Here is a 15,813-nt window from a genome sequence, read left to right on the forward strand (position 1 = left end):
GTTTGATGGCTGTTCTGTCTCAGATTAGGAGAAATTATGATCAACAGAAACTCAAAGTTCCTTAATACATTTTCAGTCTCCTCAATAGTGCTTACACTGGGGAAAGCCTGAAGACGAAAAAAGGAGAAAGCCTGAAAAGTTTCACTAAACGGCAAAAAGGTTTTCTAAGATGAGAAAAACAGCGGACTGGAAAGTTCAAAGATTTATAATCACAAAATAACGTAGGTTGGAAGCAACAACTGTAGGTGACCTGATTGAACCACCTTCTCAAAGCAGGGCCAACTTAGATCAGGTTTTGCTCCAGGCCTCATCTAGTTGCATTTTAAATATTGACAAGGCTGAAGATTTCACAACCTCTCTGGCCTACCTGTTCCCATATTTGATCACCCTTACTGCAGGTTTTTTTTCCTTACTACCCAATCAAAGTTTCCTTGTGGCAACTTCTGTACACTGCTTCTTGTCCTATCCCACATTCATCTCAGAGAGCTCTCACAATGCCTACACTTGCTACAGGGGCAACACCTACAGGAGAAAAATCAACAACTAAGCTATCATGACTAAGTGAAGAAATTCGACCAAAGTGAAAAAAGCATATATGGTAGCACCCAGTTACATTCTGAAAGGTTACTAGTTCATTTCAGTTTTGTTTCCTGAAAAGAAACAAAGTTTCTAACAGCTCTGAATGACTAACGGTATTTGTCTCAAGATTATTACTGCCTTGGACTACAAGCCCCTTCAGGTCTACTCCAATTACGAAAATGCACTCTTATCTCAAACACAATGAATTAATCATATGAATTAATTATCAATTTGGGGGAAAAAAAAAACCAAACAAAAACCAACATACAAGGAGCATCACAGAGAAAAAAATTTTTGGTAAAAATAGCTAAGCATCTGCACTGGGCGTAACAGGCAGGTTTTGGGGTAGCAAAGGCCTGCTGGGGTGACCTGTGCAGGAAGACGTCAGGAACTCCTGTGCCAGTCAAAGCTACTTCCAGCCAGCTCCGCAACCGACAAACTGACCCACCACCAAAACTTCAACCAGTCAGAGGAGCCTACGTTGCCTCTGAGAAAACATATTTAAGAAAGGGTGCTAGCCACTAGGGGGAACAAGAGAGATGCCAGGGCAGGAAGGACAGCAGAGCAGGAGAAGAGAAAGATGCCGAAGGAAAAGAGACACCCGAGCAGAGGCAGAAACATGCCAGGGTAAAAGCTGCTAGACCAGGGGTGGAGAGGACGGACTGAAGAAAGTACAACTCTAAAGGGACTGCGGCCAGTGGAGGAACCCACGCTGCAGCAGTGCGTAAGAAACAAGAAGCAGCAAAAGGAAAGGAACCACCATGCCCTGACTCCTATCTCCTTTGCTGCCACTGCCCCACCAACGGGACTGAGCATAGCATGCTGCAAGGGGTCTGGGGACCATGAAGCAGAGAAGAGGAGTGTCCGAAGGGGAGCCAAAGGGTGTTTCTCTAAGTGTTTATTTGTTTGCTTTTATTTCTCAGTATCAGAATCAATGATTAGAAGTTTATGTTAAGTGACAATATACTAAATTAAGTAAAATTCCCTGACTCAAAACCATTTTGTTGCCTGCGACAGCATCTCAGATCACAAGCCCCTGAATTCTCCCATGCAGTCCTGTCACTCAAAAGAAAAGTGTAGAGAATTAGTACTTAATAGTGAAAGATACGATGAAAGCCACGTGGACAAATGCAAACATGTCAACAGCATACACTGTTTTGAATGTGATGCTTATGCTGGCATTTATCAAAACCTGTTTAATTCCATATCACATTTGATATTTTACAATTGAGAAAGAACTTTCATTACATCTCTCTGAAAACAAAAAGAAATGTTGAAATTTCACTTTCAAGTGAAATGCAGAAAATATCAAGAAACTAACTCAGGTTTTAAATGCATAAGTGTATTTAAATTACACTAAAGAATATAAAACAGTACATGAAAAATATTTCAATACAGTCATCGAAACGCAATGAAGTATTGCTATACTAAAAATTACTGCACTTAGAATTTAGTACAACATTACAGCATGTTTTAAATACACCAAGTCAAAATTATGAATTTCACTGCAATCAGGACTGAAACAGTAAGGGATGCATTTTGATCTGATAAGTCTTTTTCTGTCTGCAAAACAGTAGCATTCCAAGCAGGTACATTAGATAATCCAACCACACTTGTAAAAATGCAGTTACCCACTCTTCCTGTTCAGGTAATTCCAGCAAATGGATAATTCAGTCATAAAACTTCATTAAATTTACTGTGGTATATGAGGATATATGCATGTAGAAAATAAAAGTCACACACACGCGCGTATATGAATGTAAGCATGGCAACAATTTCTACTATATAGTATTTCTGTTAAAAAAGCACCAGATTAAACTTTTGGCATTAAAGTCAAGTTCTAATCACATTCCAAATTACATCCAGAATTTCACCTTATGATTTTCCCCCCCCCAAACATGAGTATGCACATACATATAACTAAAACAAATCTATATTTTACTTTACAATAATATCCTAAATGCTCAATAAATGTTTATTTTTTCCTTCTGAGCAAATTTGTAAACAAATAATTAAATTGTAGTCTGATATCTCAATACAACATCTAAGAAGTTTCCAAGAGGGAAGAGAAACAAGTAACCTGTTGGGATAAAAATATTCTGATTTCTTGAATGTTACTAATCATACATAAGATAAGAAGTGTATAGGTACTTTTTCTTAATTACTTGACTTTGCAGTCAAAAATAATATGCTGGTTTTTCCCCCTCTTTCAAGAGCCAGAACAATCCTGGCAAGATGCAACTCAAACATTGAGAGCAAATATTTTAGTATCAAATGACTGGCAAAACCTTTTTAAAATTTCTAATACACCCCTACCTCTTCACTTTTACAGACAAAATATATACACGTTTCCTACTGCAAGTGTAGTCCAATGCAATATCAGTTAACTTTCACAATATTTTCTATCTGTCATTAAAAATAAGCTTGAGATAGTCAAACAAATGGAATTAAAAAAATAGCTTATTCTTTTAAGTAAAACTGCATATTCACTGTGGGATAAAGATAAATTGAACTCACTTTGGGTTGTTTTATTAGGTCAACTAAATCCTTTACTTGATGTCGTAGCAGATTTTGACATTTCCACATTTCATTCAACGCTCTAAAAAATAAAAAAAAGAGCTGTCAAAATAATCTAATCAATAAATAACACAACTGTTCAATAACAGCCTTTATATTCTTTTCAACTTCAAACTCAGGAAGGTGCTTATCACCTAAAATTTCATTGCTGTGCGAGCAAAGGCTAAATGGTTCCTAATGGCATATGGAAAATTTAATTGGTCATATTAGACCGGAACAAAGTGAGATTTTGAAACAAGTTTCATTTCAGATGCTTAACTACACTGCCTTTAAAAGAACTAGGAAGTTACTGATGTCTGGCCCATAAAGAACTCATTTGTACAAGCCTGAAATCACTCTTCTCAAAACATTCCAAGCAGCAGGCTAAAGCAGATCTTTAAGATTTTTATCATCAAAACAATGTTTTTCTTGCACACAGAAAGCAGCTACTAGATGAATAAATTGTGAAAAGTGGACATGATTAGACTTGTAAGAGACGCATTAGAGATATTCCACAAAATTGAAAAATAGCACACTTTCCAAAAAAAAGCCATATGAAAAAAAGTCACAGCTTCATTTTAAAACTTCCAGAATCCACAAGTAAAAAGTCAGTTCTATATAACTAACTGAAGATGCTATATCTTTAAAATTAGTACTGCTGCATATGAAAACTAGAATTCAGAAGTTATTTGTTGCCTGAAATAACAAGTACTGAAAAGAAGCCATTCTGCATTTTTGTTTAGCCTATACTAAAAAGTACTAGAGCAGCAACTTTTTATTTTTAATATATTATTCTTAATTTTCGTTTGTTACAGTTGTAATATCTTTAGGCAGTTAAGACAAGAAATGCAGGGGATTCAAACATCAGTTTCTGTAGTATTGAAGGCTTTGGGGTTATTTTAAGCCATTCTTTTATATACAAAGCTTTTTCTAGTCTCCCACGTGAGAAAAAACATTCAATTTTCAAGTGACTGAGTACTACTAAATGAAAAACAAAGTAAAACTAAATTCGGTCAAACTGTGAACATTACAGCAGCAAAACTGTTATTAATCAAATTCATGCGCATCTACCCATCTTAAGCTGGAGAAAGCACACAACATAATTTTAAGTAAAATTCATATTGAAGGAGGAAAGACAAGCAAGTAATTCCTTCCCACTCTTAAGTCATCCTGGCTGCTAAAACAAGGAGTATATTAATTGAGAAGTTATCAGATAAGATCTGGGGCGAGTCAATGCTACTATCTATGCTATCTCTTTTTAGACATAAAAGGACTGACATGCTCTCAAGCTTCTTGCCAGATCTTTGACAGTACTTTTTTTTAGCTGTTTATGGTTAAAAGGTACCACACCTTGATTAGAAAACACTCTATTAGTTTTGGGGTTGTTGTGTTCCTCCCCCCCGCAAATCCCACTTGAAAAATAGATACTATTGCTACATTCCGTTTTCTGATAGTTCACAAACTCCTTTTGTCCACTGGTTTAGGCTACTCGTAACAATTTAGAACTAATTTACAGGAATAATTGTATTAAAGATTAATTTGCAGGAAGTCAAAAATAGCACATACTTCACAGCATTTGAATCCAGTGTTGCGTAAAGGTAATATAAACATTTCATTCGTTCATTTGTTTCCAAGTTGTGAGGGACCATGTACTGAGCAAAGATGCGTTCAACAAGTAATCTGAAAGATAGGATTAAGAAACTTAAACTGTAAAGCACGAAAGTGGTCTTGAATTGCTAAAACATTCATTCAAAAGTTCTCAGACCTATCTTGAGATTAGTTATTGCATATAAAGACCAGGTTATTCAAAAATCTAAAGGTCAAGTTCCTTAACTTCCAATATAACTCAGCATAAATCAAACAAAAACATATCATTACAGAAGACGTAATGTTAATGTTAGAACTAGGATATTTAAGAGATGACATTATCAAAATCAGATGTATTAATCTAGATAGGAACCAGTGTTTTAGAGAAGGATGTCTCCTAATTATCAGCCCAAAGAGACGTTATCAGTGGGTTAAATTCATGAATTGACCAGTATTAATGGGCCTAAAATAAAAAAAGAAATATCATGTTGATTATATCACGTTATCATGAAGCCCAGAAACAGAATTCAGATACTAGTCAGAAGAAGCTGACTTCCCTCCACCCCTCCCTGGCCCCTTCCCCAAGGGCTGAGTTCATCCCATTTCTTTTGCTTCCACAATAAAAATGCAGGTACATTCACACGGAAATTATTAAAAGCTTCTGCTATAACATGGAAGTTCCCCATTTGGAAACAGGAGGAGAAAAAGGTTTGGGTCTGCCAGTTACCTAGGAAGGACTGAGAAGAAAAAACAAAAGGAAAACTAAACCCATGTCGCAGTCTTAAATACCAAGAAGGCCCATGACTTTTGCAAATTAAGGTCAACGTTAACAGAACAGAATAAGTTGGTTTTTTACCTATCATGTATGTTTAGGCTAGAAATGAGAAGAAAATCCTCACACACAGTTGGAAGAGGTGGTCAAAACCCAAACCCAGCTAGCTTAAAAAGATCCCAAAGTTTAAGAAAAACGTGTGAGTGGGTGAGATTGGATCTGAAAATCCAGACAATTCTGTCCACTTCCATGGTACCATGAAATAATAGCTTATTTTGAAAATGACTAAGGCCATAAGTTTTTGAAAGGATTTGTATGGGTTTGCAATGCCATTTGTATCTGACCATGCTGTAAAGGCTAAAGGCTCATCTCCAAAGCCAACTAGTTCCCAAACTAGTTCTGCCATATGCAACCATCTGTTTTTCCAATACGAACAACCATATACAAGTCTATAGCTGGTATGACAGAGGCACCACTTTCACCACAAATCCAGGACACGACCCTAATTCATGGCTATTATCATACAGAAAAACTAACCTTCTGCAGAGTGAGATGCCTTAACCGTTGTCACTACATGTACTAGACTTATCTTTAAAGCATACAGGAACAACAAGCAAATCTAAAGCAAGTTTATTAAAGCAATTTTACTTACTGAATTTTAACATAAAAATTAGCAAGCTACTGAAATATAAACAAAAGCCTCCTTTTCTGAAGCAGTGGTGAAGTACAGCTAAAAATTTTGAAATATTCCAATCTATCTCACCCTTTAGAATCACTTTTGCCCTTTTAAAGAGAAAAAAAAAAAAGAGAGAAGAAAACAGTACAGGACAACATTTGGCTGCAGCTGTATAAGACTACACACTGGATCAAAACATACAGGATTATCAAGTCTCCTCCTTCTTGTCAGCACTTAAGCACAAAGGAAAAACAAATCTGGGTAATGTTACTGCACTTATCCACAGAATCGCCTACCTTTCATGACTGACTTACCGGTCATCAATACTGTTTTGATAATATATATGCAGAAGTTTATCTTTGATCCATGATATCTGTTTTGCAGCTTCTTTTCCTGCTTCTGATTGTAATGAATATTTCTTGTATATCTGTGCAAGTCCCATCATAGCTTCCTTCCTCACTCTCCACTTGAGAAAAAGAAATACTACCCAGTTTAGCCATTCAAAACTCAAAACTGAAAAGACTACAGAATTTCCTGGTAAGTATTTCCTATACTACACCAAAATAAAATAGTTAAATTTACAAAAAAGTTAAATTGATTTCTAAGTGCAACACTTTCTCATTAGTACATACGTTGCATCATGTCTGTTACGCTAAACCTTTCAACGTCAGTAACTACTACGCAAGTATGCCTCTTGAATTTAGAATTGTTACAAATTTAAGCCAACACCCTTTCTCACAGATCCATACTGATGACACTTGCGATTGCATTATGGGTGCAACAGGGGAAAGTATGTCACCCAGTGAAAAAATCAGGTGATAATGTTAATTTTAAAAGTTTGCCATCAACAGCCTTGTTTACCATGCTTTAACATGAGCAGCAAACCTCAAATTTTACCAAATAATGAAACATAGCTAAACTAAATTTCAAGACTATTCAAATTTGAAAGCTACTACACTGATTTGCAGTCTCCCAATGATCTAATTAAAAGCAGGTAAACTAGCTACCTCTGATGGTGGAACATTTTCCATCAGTAATCTACAATACACTTTGAAACCTGCTTGCAAAACCTCTTATGAAAAATGTTAGAATGTTTTACAAAGGTCTCATTTTATTTAGAAATTTTACTAAAACTAGACAACTGGAGCAACGTTGTTGTGCTTCAGCCTATTCTGTTTTTTTTTAATCATACTATCTTAAACAAAAATACAGCACAATGAAAAATGTGGCATTCCAGTCAGGGGCAAAAGATCCCTCATTAAATAGACTGCTTCAAAATTTTTTGCATTATATTGGTTTTCATTAGTCATTTTAAAATTAGTTCAGCGTTTTTTAGAAGCATTGCTTTTTAAAAAGCCGAATTACAGTCTAGAAATATAACACACAGTCATTATTAGTACGAATTATGTCTTACCCGCTTGTCCAGTGTTCGTTCTCTGACAAAATTAAGCAGGTGATCATTGACAAGCAAAAGATCTTTTTTAGCAGCAGTAACTATGGATACTATAACATCATGCCTTATGGCCTCTTCAGGATCATGTGACCTTACTTTAAGATATTCTGGAAAAAACAGAATAAGTATTTCATTATAAGTATACAACTTGAGCTACTTCTCTTTCTCTAGACAGTACACAACTGACAGAAGAGGAAAACATTATTTTCTACTGTTTTAAGCATCAACAGTAAGAAACCAATAGTTTTCTCTAAGATTAACTGGAACATCAGTAAAACTTTTTATTTGCTTAGAATATCAAATATTTATATTTCTGGCATTATGGAAATAAGAGTTATGGGGCTACATTTTAATTTTTAATATTTCTTATAATAATTAGGTTATGTCTACTTTAGCAACTATTACAGAATTGGATCTGTAGAGCAGAACAGACCGTGCTGAGAACTTGATATCCACACTCCATATATTTTAAAGTGTTTCTTCACGCTAGAGGCTACTCTGTTCCTGCAGACTCCATCCCCTTTGGGTGCTAGAGCACATTAATTGCACTCCTGACCACAACTTCTGTATTATCCACAAGGAATCTAGTTCACATGCTCCAGGCACACTCCACAGCGTGAGCCATGTAAGCATTTGTAAGCAGGGACAAATCAAGAGACATACTCTTTGACCAAGCTATAGTGCTTATTTAGACACATCCTAGTTTATTCAACTTAAAACAATTTTTCTAAATTATTTTGGCCCATTGCTACTTATTTGGTAGTATCAATAATCTTATACTATCGACATTTTTAAGATTTCTGCTTATAAGTGTCAAACATGTTAGCTATTTATTGTCATTTCAGAAAGTTGACAGAGAATAAATGGCAATACTTTTTAGAAGTATGTATTTTAGGTTAATTTAGAAGCACAAATGGGTAGGAAAATGCATACAGAAGTTATTAAGATCACTGTACACAGCACACATCAGTGAAACCTGAGAACATTAAGAAACACTGAAAATTCAGTTTACTCTAAATCAAATAACCAGAGGTTACTGTTCTTTTATTACTGTTCAATGACCAGTGACAATTGTCAAGTCTCATCTGAAATATTGGTCATTAACATTTCTGGTAATCAGCAGAAGCGGTGAAAGAGCACATCAAGAAATAAAGCTTTGCACTTACAGAGGTTATGAAATTTGAAATCCAAATAAGACTTTTCTAAAAAACAGTTTTGTTCCACAGAAAAACATAATAAACTAAAACAAACGAAGAACAATGCCATTGCACAAAACAATTCTGGTCTCAAACACCAGTGAGTGAGAGAAATTTTTCAACAGTTTGACTTTGATAAGCGCTGTGGGGAGAGAGAGGAGGGGCAAGCAAAATTACATTTCCCAGAGGATACCATTAGAGGGGGCACAAAGTCTTTCTGCAATGTAAAAAAGAACCCTTGAAAATACAATTTGATAATCAAAGAGGAAATACCTTTACCATTCCATTAAGGAAAGGTCCAGAAAGGTTTGGTTTTGTTTTTTTTTTTTAAGTTGGCTTAACAACACCAACAACTATGGGATGCCTCTAGCCTGCCTGCATTTTTATCTAACCTCACAAATGCTCAGCAAGCAGGAGAGCAATCCCATGCACTTAACAGCCCTTTAAATTTCCTCCTTAGAGCCAATGGACAAAGATATTCCCTCCAAAGAATTACAAAGAGTAGGAGTTTATTGATCAGGGGAAGATACAGTCTCCATATACACTTCGGGGGGAATAAAAAACAACAAACCAACCCATTATCTTTAATTACACTTTTTTTATTAAGGCATCGGGAGCAACAAATACTAAATGCTTCTATCTATGCCAGTTGCCTTCTTCCTACAGAGGTCTTGAATTATGGGCTGTATTTGATCTGAAGGAGCAGAAACCAATGGCTGTGGTCACAGTTACAAGGACTGTTTTCATGTTTTAGACAGTGGCTGCATAATATTTACACATTTCAGCTTTGTGGAAATGAAGTCTCCGCTCTGCACCCTAATTAATAAATGCCATGACCACTAGGTTAGCCAAGCTGTCTTTGCCTGATGCCATGCTTAATTTCAACAGCAGTTGGGAATGGAACTACTGTAAGAGGGGGAGAGTGATTTCTTTGGTTAAGGCATTCTTTATGTACAACCCCCTCAGCCTGAGAAGCAGCGCTGAAGGCAGTTACTCTGTGACGAAGCACTCCAAACTCAACTACATCCTTCGCAACACCTGACAGTGTTAGTTAGGATTACAAGTAATCTTCCTGACTTTTCCAGGAGACTTAAAATTGTATTTTAATGTTATAATAAATCTGATACCTGTTAAGTCTTTTGCTAGGTCGGGATGGTTCATAAGGCAGTGACTTGCAAATTTCACACATTCAAGACGAATAGGTACATGGATATCATTAAACCTATTTAGAAACAAGACAATGCATTGCAACAACAACAAAAATATCACTTCTACTAAAGCGATTAGTTTTTTTCTACACAATCTCAAATACCTCTGAAAATATTTTTATGCTTCCCATGCAGTTACATGCATAAAACATCTCTGATTTCACAGTATTAGGTAGACTGTCTTCAGCTTAAGAAAAAATTCCTGTATTCATTTATTAATTCATGTTCTAAACTTGAAGAGAAATATTCTCTCCTAATACACATGAAAAATTCCCAGGCAGACAACAACTATTTATTAGAAAGATGTCTGACATATTTTAACTATCTTTTCTGTAATGCTCCACATATTTAACCATGAACCATGTACCAACAACTAAAAGTTTTTTAAGACAGATATTCATCCCTTCTTTAAACTGTATCACAGACAGCAAACAAATGGGCATCTAGCCTAGTACAAATTTATTCTGAGATGGATCACTTCAACTTGTGTAAGATTTCCTTTCGAAAGACTGAATTATGTTTGATGCTTGAAAACTAGTATTTTCTCGTGTTTAATTTTTATATAAGTAATTTTATAATAAAACTATTGATGTAATGAGAGTTACAAACAACTCTTTTGAAAAATTAAAAGCATTTTCAAGCTATCCTCAAAATGCTTGGTTTTAAACAAATCAAAATTCAAATTTTAGAACATAACTGCTGTTGAAATGCTTATTTATCAAATAAAGAAATTTTAAGCAATAACTGTTTTAGTAAAAATCAGGTATGTCTTCAAAATCAAGAGATTTTAAGAATGGTTCCTTTAATAACACAGCTATTATAACTTAGTTAAAATCACTGAAAAAAGTAAAAACATGTATATGATTCATAACTAGTTGAAAACAGTAATTATGAACAACAGATTGCACGTATTCACATTGCTTCACATGATAACACAATGAAGCATTTTCCTTTGGGCCCAATTAGATCTGGTATTTTTTGATGACATGTAATGTTTTAAATAGTTATATACTTTCAAGCAAAAGGCCTTCCCTCAATTAAGTTCCCTGTACTTTTAAAAGCAGCATTTCTTTGAGGACCCTGGGTTTGATACGATTGAATGCTAAATTATAAACTACTGTGTTTGTAGTAATTTACAGAATTTATCCTCATTTACTCAAATCAAAAACATTTTCATCATAGTAGCCATATTTAAGCTTCTCCTGACTACAAGTTCCAGCTATATTTTTTAGGTCAAACTGGCAGAATATTTCAAAAACAAAAGGCTAAGTATGTTTGCAGCATTGTAAATACTACATACCTCTTTTAAGGCACTCCTACTATTAAAAATTGAAACCAGCATACAAATACTGTACACAAAAGCGTCAAAACCAGTTCTAATATCACCTGATACTGCAAATGTCATTTGATGCTGTTTTAGAATTAATCCATCATTGAATAGTTTCACTTCTGAAGAAATTAAAATAAACTATTCCTTTTTCTTGACAATGGCAATAAAGACAGTTGCAAAAAAATGAACTAAAAAGGGATGACTTGTGATTGTTCAGTCTGCAGAATCACAGATGCAGAAGATGTATGTAAAATAATCTCTTTAGCATTATCTGTCAGAGTTCAGATAAAGCAGCAGGAGGGAACTCACACTTAGCTGTGTCACTTAAATTAAAAAAAAAAAAAAAAAAAAAGTTGAATTATACTTCATTGAATGTTTCTCCCTTCCTAGGAAGGGAACTAAACCAGCATATACCTCCCCAGGTAGCACTGCCAAAGTGGTTTGTTTTGAGATGCCAACTCCGAATCCTTTGCCCCAAACATTTTTGCTAGAAGTTTTACAACCTGCAGGCGTTCTTCATTGTCATTGCTCTGGAAAATGAACAAATTTTTTTTTTTAATTGAAAAAAAAAAAAAACCAAAAAAAAAACAACCAAAAAAAAAAAAAAAGAGTTCCGTTTTGTACAGTTTTTACACCAATACACTTAAAAACCTCCAGAAATATCATAATACAGATTAACAGACTTTTCTTGTACACAAATTTATACCTCAAGACAAAAAACCTTCACTATTATTGTGAGAAGACAAAATAATAAAGGCAGTGAAAACAAAAAACAATGTAGAGACAAAAACCAATGTGAACAAAGCCTGGTGAAAAATACACAGATACATACATCTTTTTAACCCTCATTTATAGGTTACTGCTTCTGTTAGGAAATCCAATATGTGCCCGTACAAGCTTACACAAATTCAAGCACAACACAAAACTCTCAAAATATTCTATAATTGTCTGCACATAAAGGTTTACAGTTCTCTACAACAGTGTTTAATTACAAACATTCAGTCAAAAAGAAAAAAGTTTTCAGAAAGCAAGTTTTTAGAGAACATCTGATTAAGTACCCAAGATCTGAGATGCACAGGATTTGGACTTGTATTTGAAGCCTGTATTTAAGCTTGTATTTTAAAATGCTGAGTTACAACAGATACTTTTCTTTTACATTTAAAATTAGCACTAACAAAGATAAAACAAGGCCTTCTCCAGTATATTTTCATTATCACTGGTTTGCATTACACTTGTTTAATACAACACACAACATTTGAAGCTTAACACATACTTTGGAAAACCCATACTTTGGAACTGTGTGCTAACATTTGTGCAATTGGCATGTACTTACTGTTCACCAAATTTTTTCTTTTGCTTATTAAAGGGAAAAAAAAAAAAAAACAGAACAACTGGCTGCAACACTTCTTTGAAAAGGTAGTAGCTAAAATTAGTTGATATTAACTAGGTATTATTCACCTCCTCATTATTTCAGTCTTGTTTCTGGTAATAAAGACAAGGACTGTTTAAAATACTGTTCTTTTCTACCATCTTTGACATTCTTATTAGTTCAACATCACCTTTTAAATGTGAACAAGAAATAAGAGCACAATGTAGCTGTCAGAGTTCTCTAATATGACACCATAGTCTTAAAGAGCAAGTATTTCTCCTATCGGACTCAATACCATAAATGGGCTGAAAAGTTTGCCAGCATGTCCTTTTAATTCAGCTCCCCAAGAACAGTAAAAACATTCGTAAAATCCTAAAAGTAACAGAGCAAGAGAAGTTAAGGATAAAGAAATCTCTAACACTGATATATTACTACATTACAAAAGACTATAATTCTTCTGAATACACTTTAGCATTAAGTATTAGCAGCATTAATAATAAGTCCATTAATACGTTTGTCTGCATTTGACTAATTTTTCCAATTAAACTTTGATTGACATTACTGAAAGTCATCTACAACCTCCTCCTCTTAATCTGCAATAAATGATATCTTTTTTTCTTGATGAGTTTCAACTTGTAAGTATCCATTACACTACAAATTCTTATTCTGTGCCTTCATGGTTAAGAATTTTAAATCTTTTTTGTAGCCTATATTAGTCCAATCTCCATTACTCACACCCCATCCACTCCTGCTTAAACCAACAAAACATTAAAAATACTAAGCATCTTCGAATTTCTCTAGGTAACGAACACACATCCAGAGCAAAACACCCCAGAGGGTGAGGATGGAGGAGGGTGGAGGAGTGAGGAGTACATTAAACATTCAACTACTTAATTACACAGCCAGAAATATAGAAAAAAGAAAAGAGACAGTAAAAAAACAACTGAAATATCCTTAATGAATTAGCCGCAGAAGCAGCTTTCACTGCATTAGCCACTAATCCAATAATAAGACAACCCACTCATGTTCCTACTCCTGTTTGTAGAAACAATGAATATTTGTGATTATGGACCAATAATAAAGTACCAATATTTGGTACTTTAAATAAGTACCAATATTTGGTACTTTCTAAATTTGTGCCCAGATGTTGGTCTCCTTGAAACATTCTTATATAAGCTCCTAAAGGTAATAAAAATCAACCTGTAATTCTTATTAAATGAATGCATCACTGCTACAGTCTCTCTCCTTTATTCTACTTTAATCTCTACTTCTTTTTCTGAGGGGAAAAAAAAAATCAGTATCATACACTGAAAAAAATCTTAATCTTCTCCATTCTATGAGACATTGTGTACTTGAAGAATCACATCCTTCACCTTTTTTCTTAGGTATGATCCAGCACTCTTTATCTTAATAGTGTTCCATAATAAAAACTGACAGTGAACACTGATATTTTCAGCTCCTTACATGTGCTCCCAACACACAGGCAGCTGCTCTTCTGCCTAGATATTAGGGTCGTTTACTAACAACAGTTGAAGTTGGTCAGATTGTTATCACTACCAAGTCCAAAAGAACAGGCAGCACTGAGGATCTGGGGGATTTGGGAGTAGAAGTGGACACATGATCTGAAACTTGCCAAAAATTTTAACTACCATATCCAGGAAGAAAGGCAGCTTTACAATAATAAAAGTCAACATTTTATTGATTTTATTCATTACATCATATTGGCTTAGTAGGATGGTAAAATAAAAGACCTAAAACCCATAATGGTTATTTCCGAAATACTCTATTCATGAGCTTTTCATTCTCCTGAATATTAAGATGGTATTCACTTTCAGTAATACAAATTTATAAAATTCAAATATCAAATTAGAATGAAGGAATATCAGTTTCCTTTACAAGTTGACCTACACAACAATAAATTGCTACTTCTGTTCTCTCCTGCACCAATAATGCTTCTGTGTCAATGCTAGATCTCCAAACACTCCACCTTATAATGCCAAGGTCAGGCATAAATGACTTACCCTCACAGAAGAGGTTAAGTTAAATGAATTTCCGTTCTCCTGCTAATCCCCCAGACTCGTTTCGAAAATTAGGTAAAAAAATCATTAAGAAAGAAGCAACCATGATTTGACACAGCTCTTACAGAGCGTTAAGAGTTTAACAATACTCCTTTTCTGCCACATGAGAACATAGGAGCTTTTTCTTTACAAAATCTATAAAGGTGTGGTGGGTTGGCCCTGGCCAAAAGCCAAATACCCACCCAGCCTCTCACTCACTCTCCTCTCCTGTACAGAGAGGGGAAGGGAAGAAAATAGAAGGAAGGTTAAGAGACTCATGGATCAAGATAATAACAGTTTAATAGGTAAAGAAAAAGCTGCATGCACAAGTAAAGCAAAAGAAAGAATTCATTCACTACTTCCCATTGGCAGGCAGATGTCCTGCCAGTTCCTGGAAAGCAGGGTCTCAGCATGCATAACGCTTGCTTTGGAAGACAAACACCACGAGCACAAACATCTCCCGCTTCCTCCTCCTTTCCCTGAGCTTTTATTGCTGAGCATGTATCCCCCCTCAACTTCCTGCCCTGCCTCAACATATTAGTGCTGGGGGGAGAAAGCCTTTACCTGTGCAAGCACTGTTCAGCAATGGCCAAAACATTAGTGTCCCATCAACACTGTTTTAGCCACAAATATAAAGTACAGTACCATACAGGCTGCTACAAAGAAAATTAACTCCATCCCAGCCAGATCCACCCAAAAGGAGAACTAGTTCGTCCACTTCTGTTTCGCACGTGACATGGCACGGCACACACCTGACTGCATTTCAGTTCTCTTCAAACACACTTGCAAGATTCTTGGGATAGGACAGAAAAAGCAACTGAGGGAGTAAAGCACACAAAAGCTGCACATTGCAGAGAATACCAGACACTGCTAGCAACCTTTCATTCTTCATCCAAGTCAACATGTACAATTCTCACAGCAGTTAAAATTACCTGGCATCATGACCAAACCGTACAGTCATTGGTTGTACCAAAATGGCAAGGTGCTTGAACACTAGGTGGCCACATTATAGAATCATAGAATCATAGAA

General features: G+C 35.2%; 1 protein-coding gene across 1 annotated transcript in view; it reads right to left on the minus strand.

Annotated features, from left to right (window-relative positions):
- Positions 1–11,892, minus strand: part of LOC104069279 (sister chromatid cohesion protein PDS5 homolog B) — a gene marked incomplete at its 3' end in the record, with an annotated part of 45,236 nt that extends 33,344 nt beyond the window's left edge. The window contains exons 1-6 of the mRNA XM_009574263.1: positions 11,772–11,892; positions 9,947–10,041; positions 7,585–7,730; positions 6,485–6,636; positions 4,702–4,815; positions 3,097–3,178 (exon numbers count right to left, since the gene is read on the minus strand). Coding sequence (XP_009572558.1) covers positions 3,097–3,178; positions 4,702–4,815; positions 6,485–6,636; positions 7,585–7,730; positions 9,947–10,041; positions 11,772–11,839 — 657 coding nt within the window. The remainder of the gene's footprint in view (positions 1–3,096; positions 3,179–4,701; positions 4,816–6,484; positions 6,637–7,584; positions 7,731–9,946; positions 10,042–11,771) is intronic.
- Between the last annotated feature and the right edge of the window lie 3,921 nt (positions 11,893–15,813).

This window comes from Fulmarus glacialis, unplaced genomic scaffold (genome assembly GCF_000690835.1).
Source record: "Fulmarus glacialis isolate BGI_N327 unplaced genomic scaffold, ASM69083v1 scaffold13813, whole genome shotgun sequence".
NCBI classification, from domain to species: Eukaryota; Metazoa; Chordata; class Aves; order Procellariiformes; family Procellariidae; genus Fulmarus; species Fulmarus glacialis.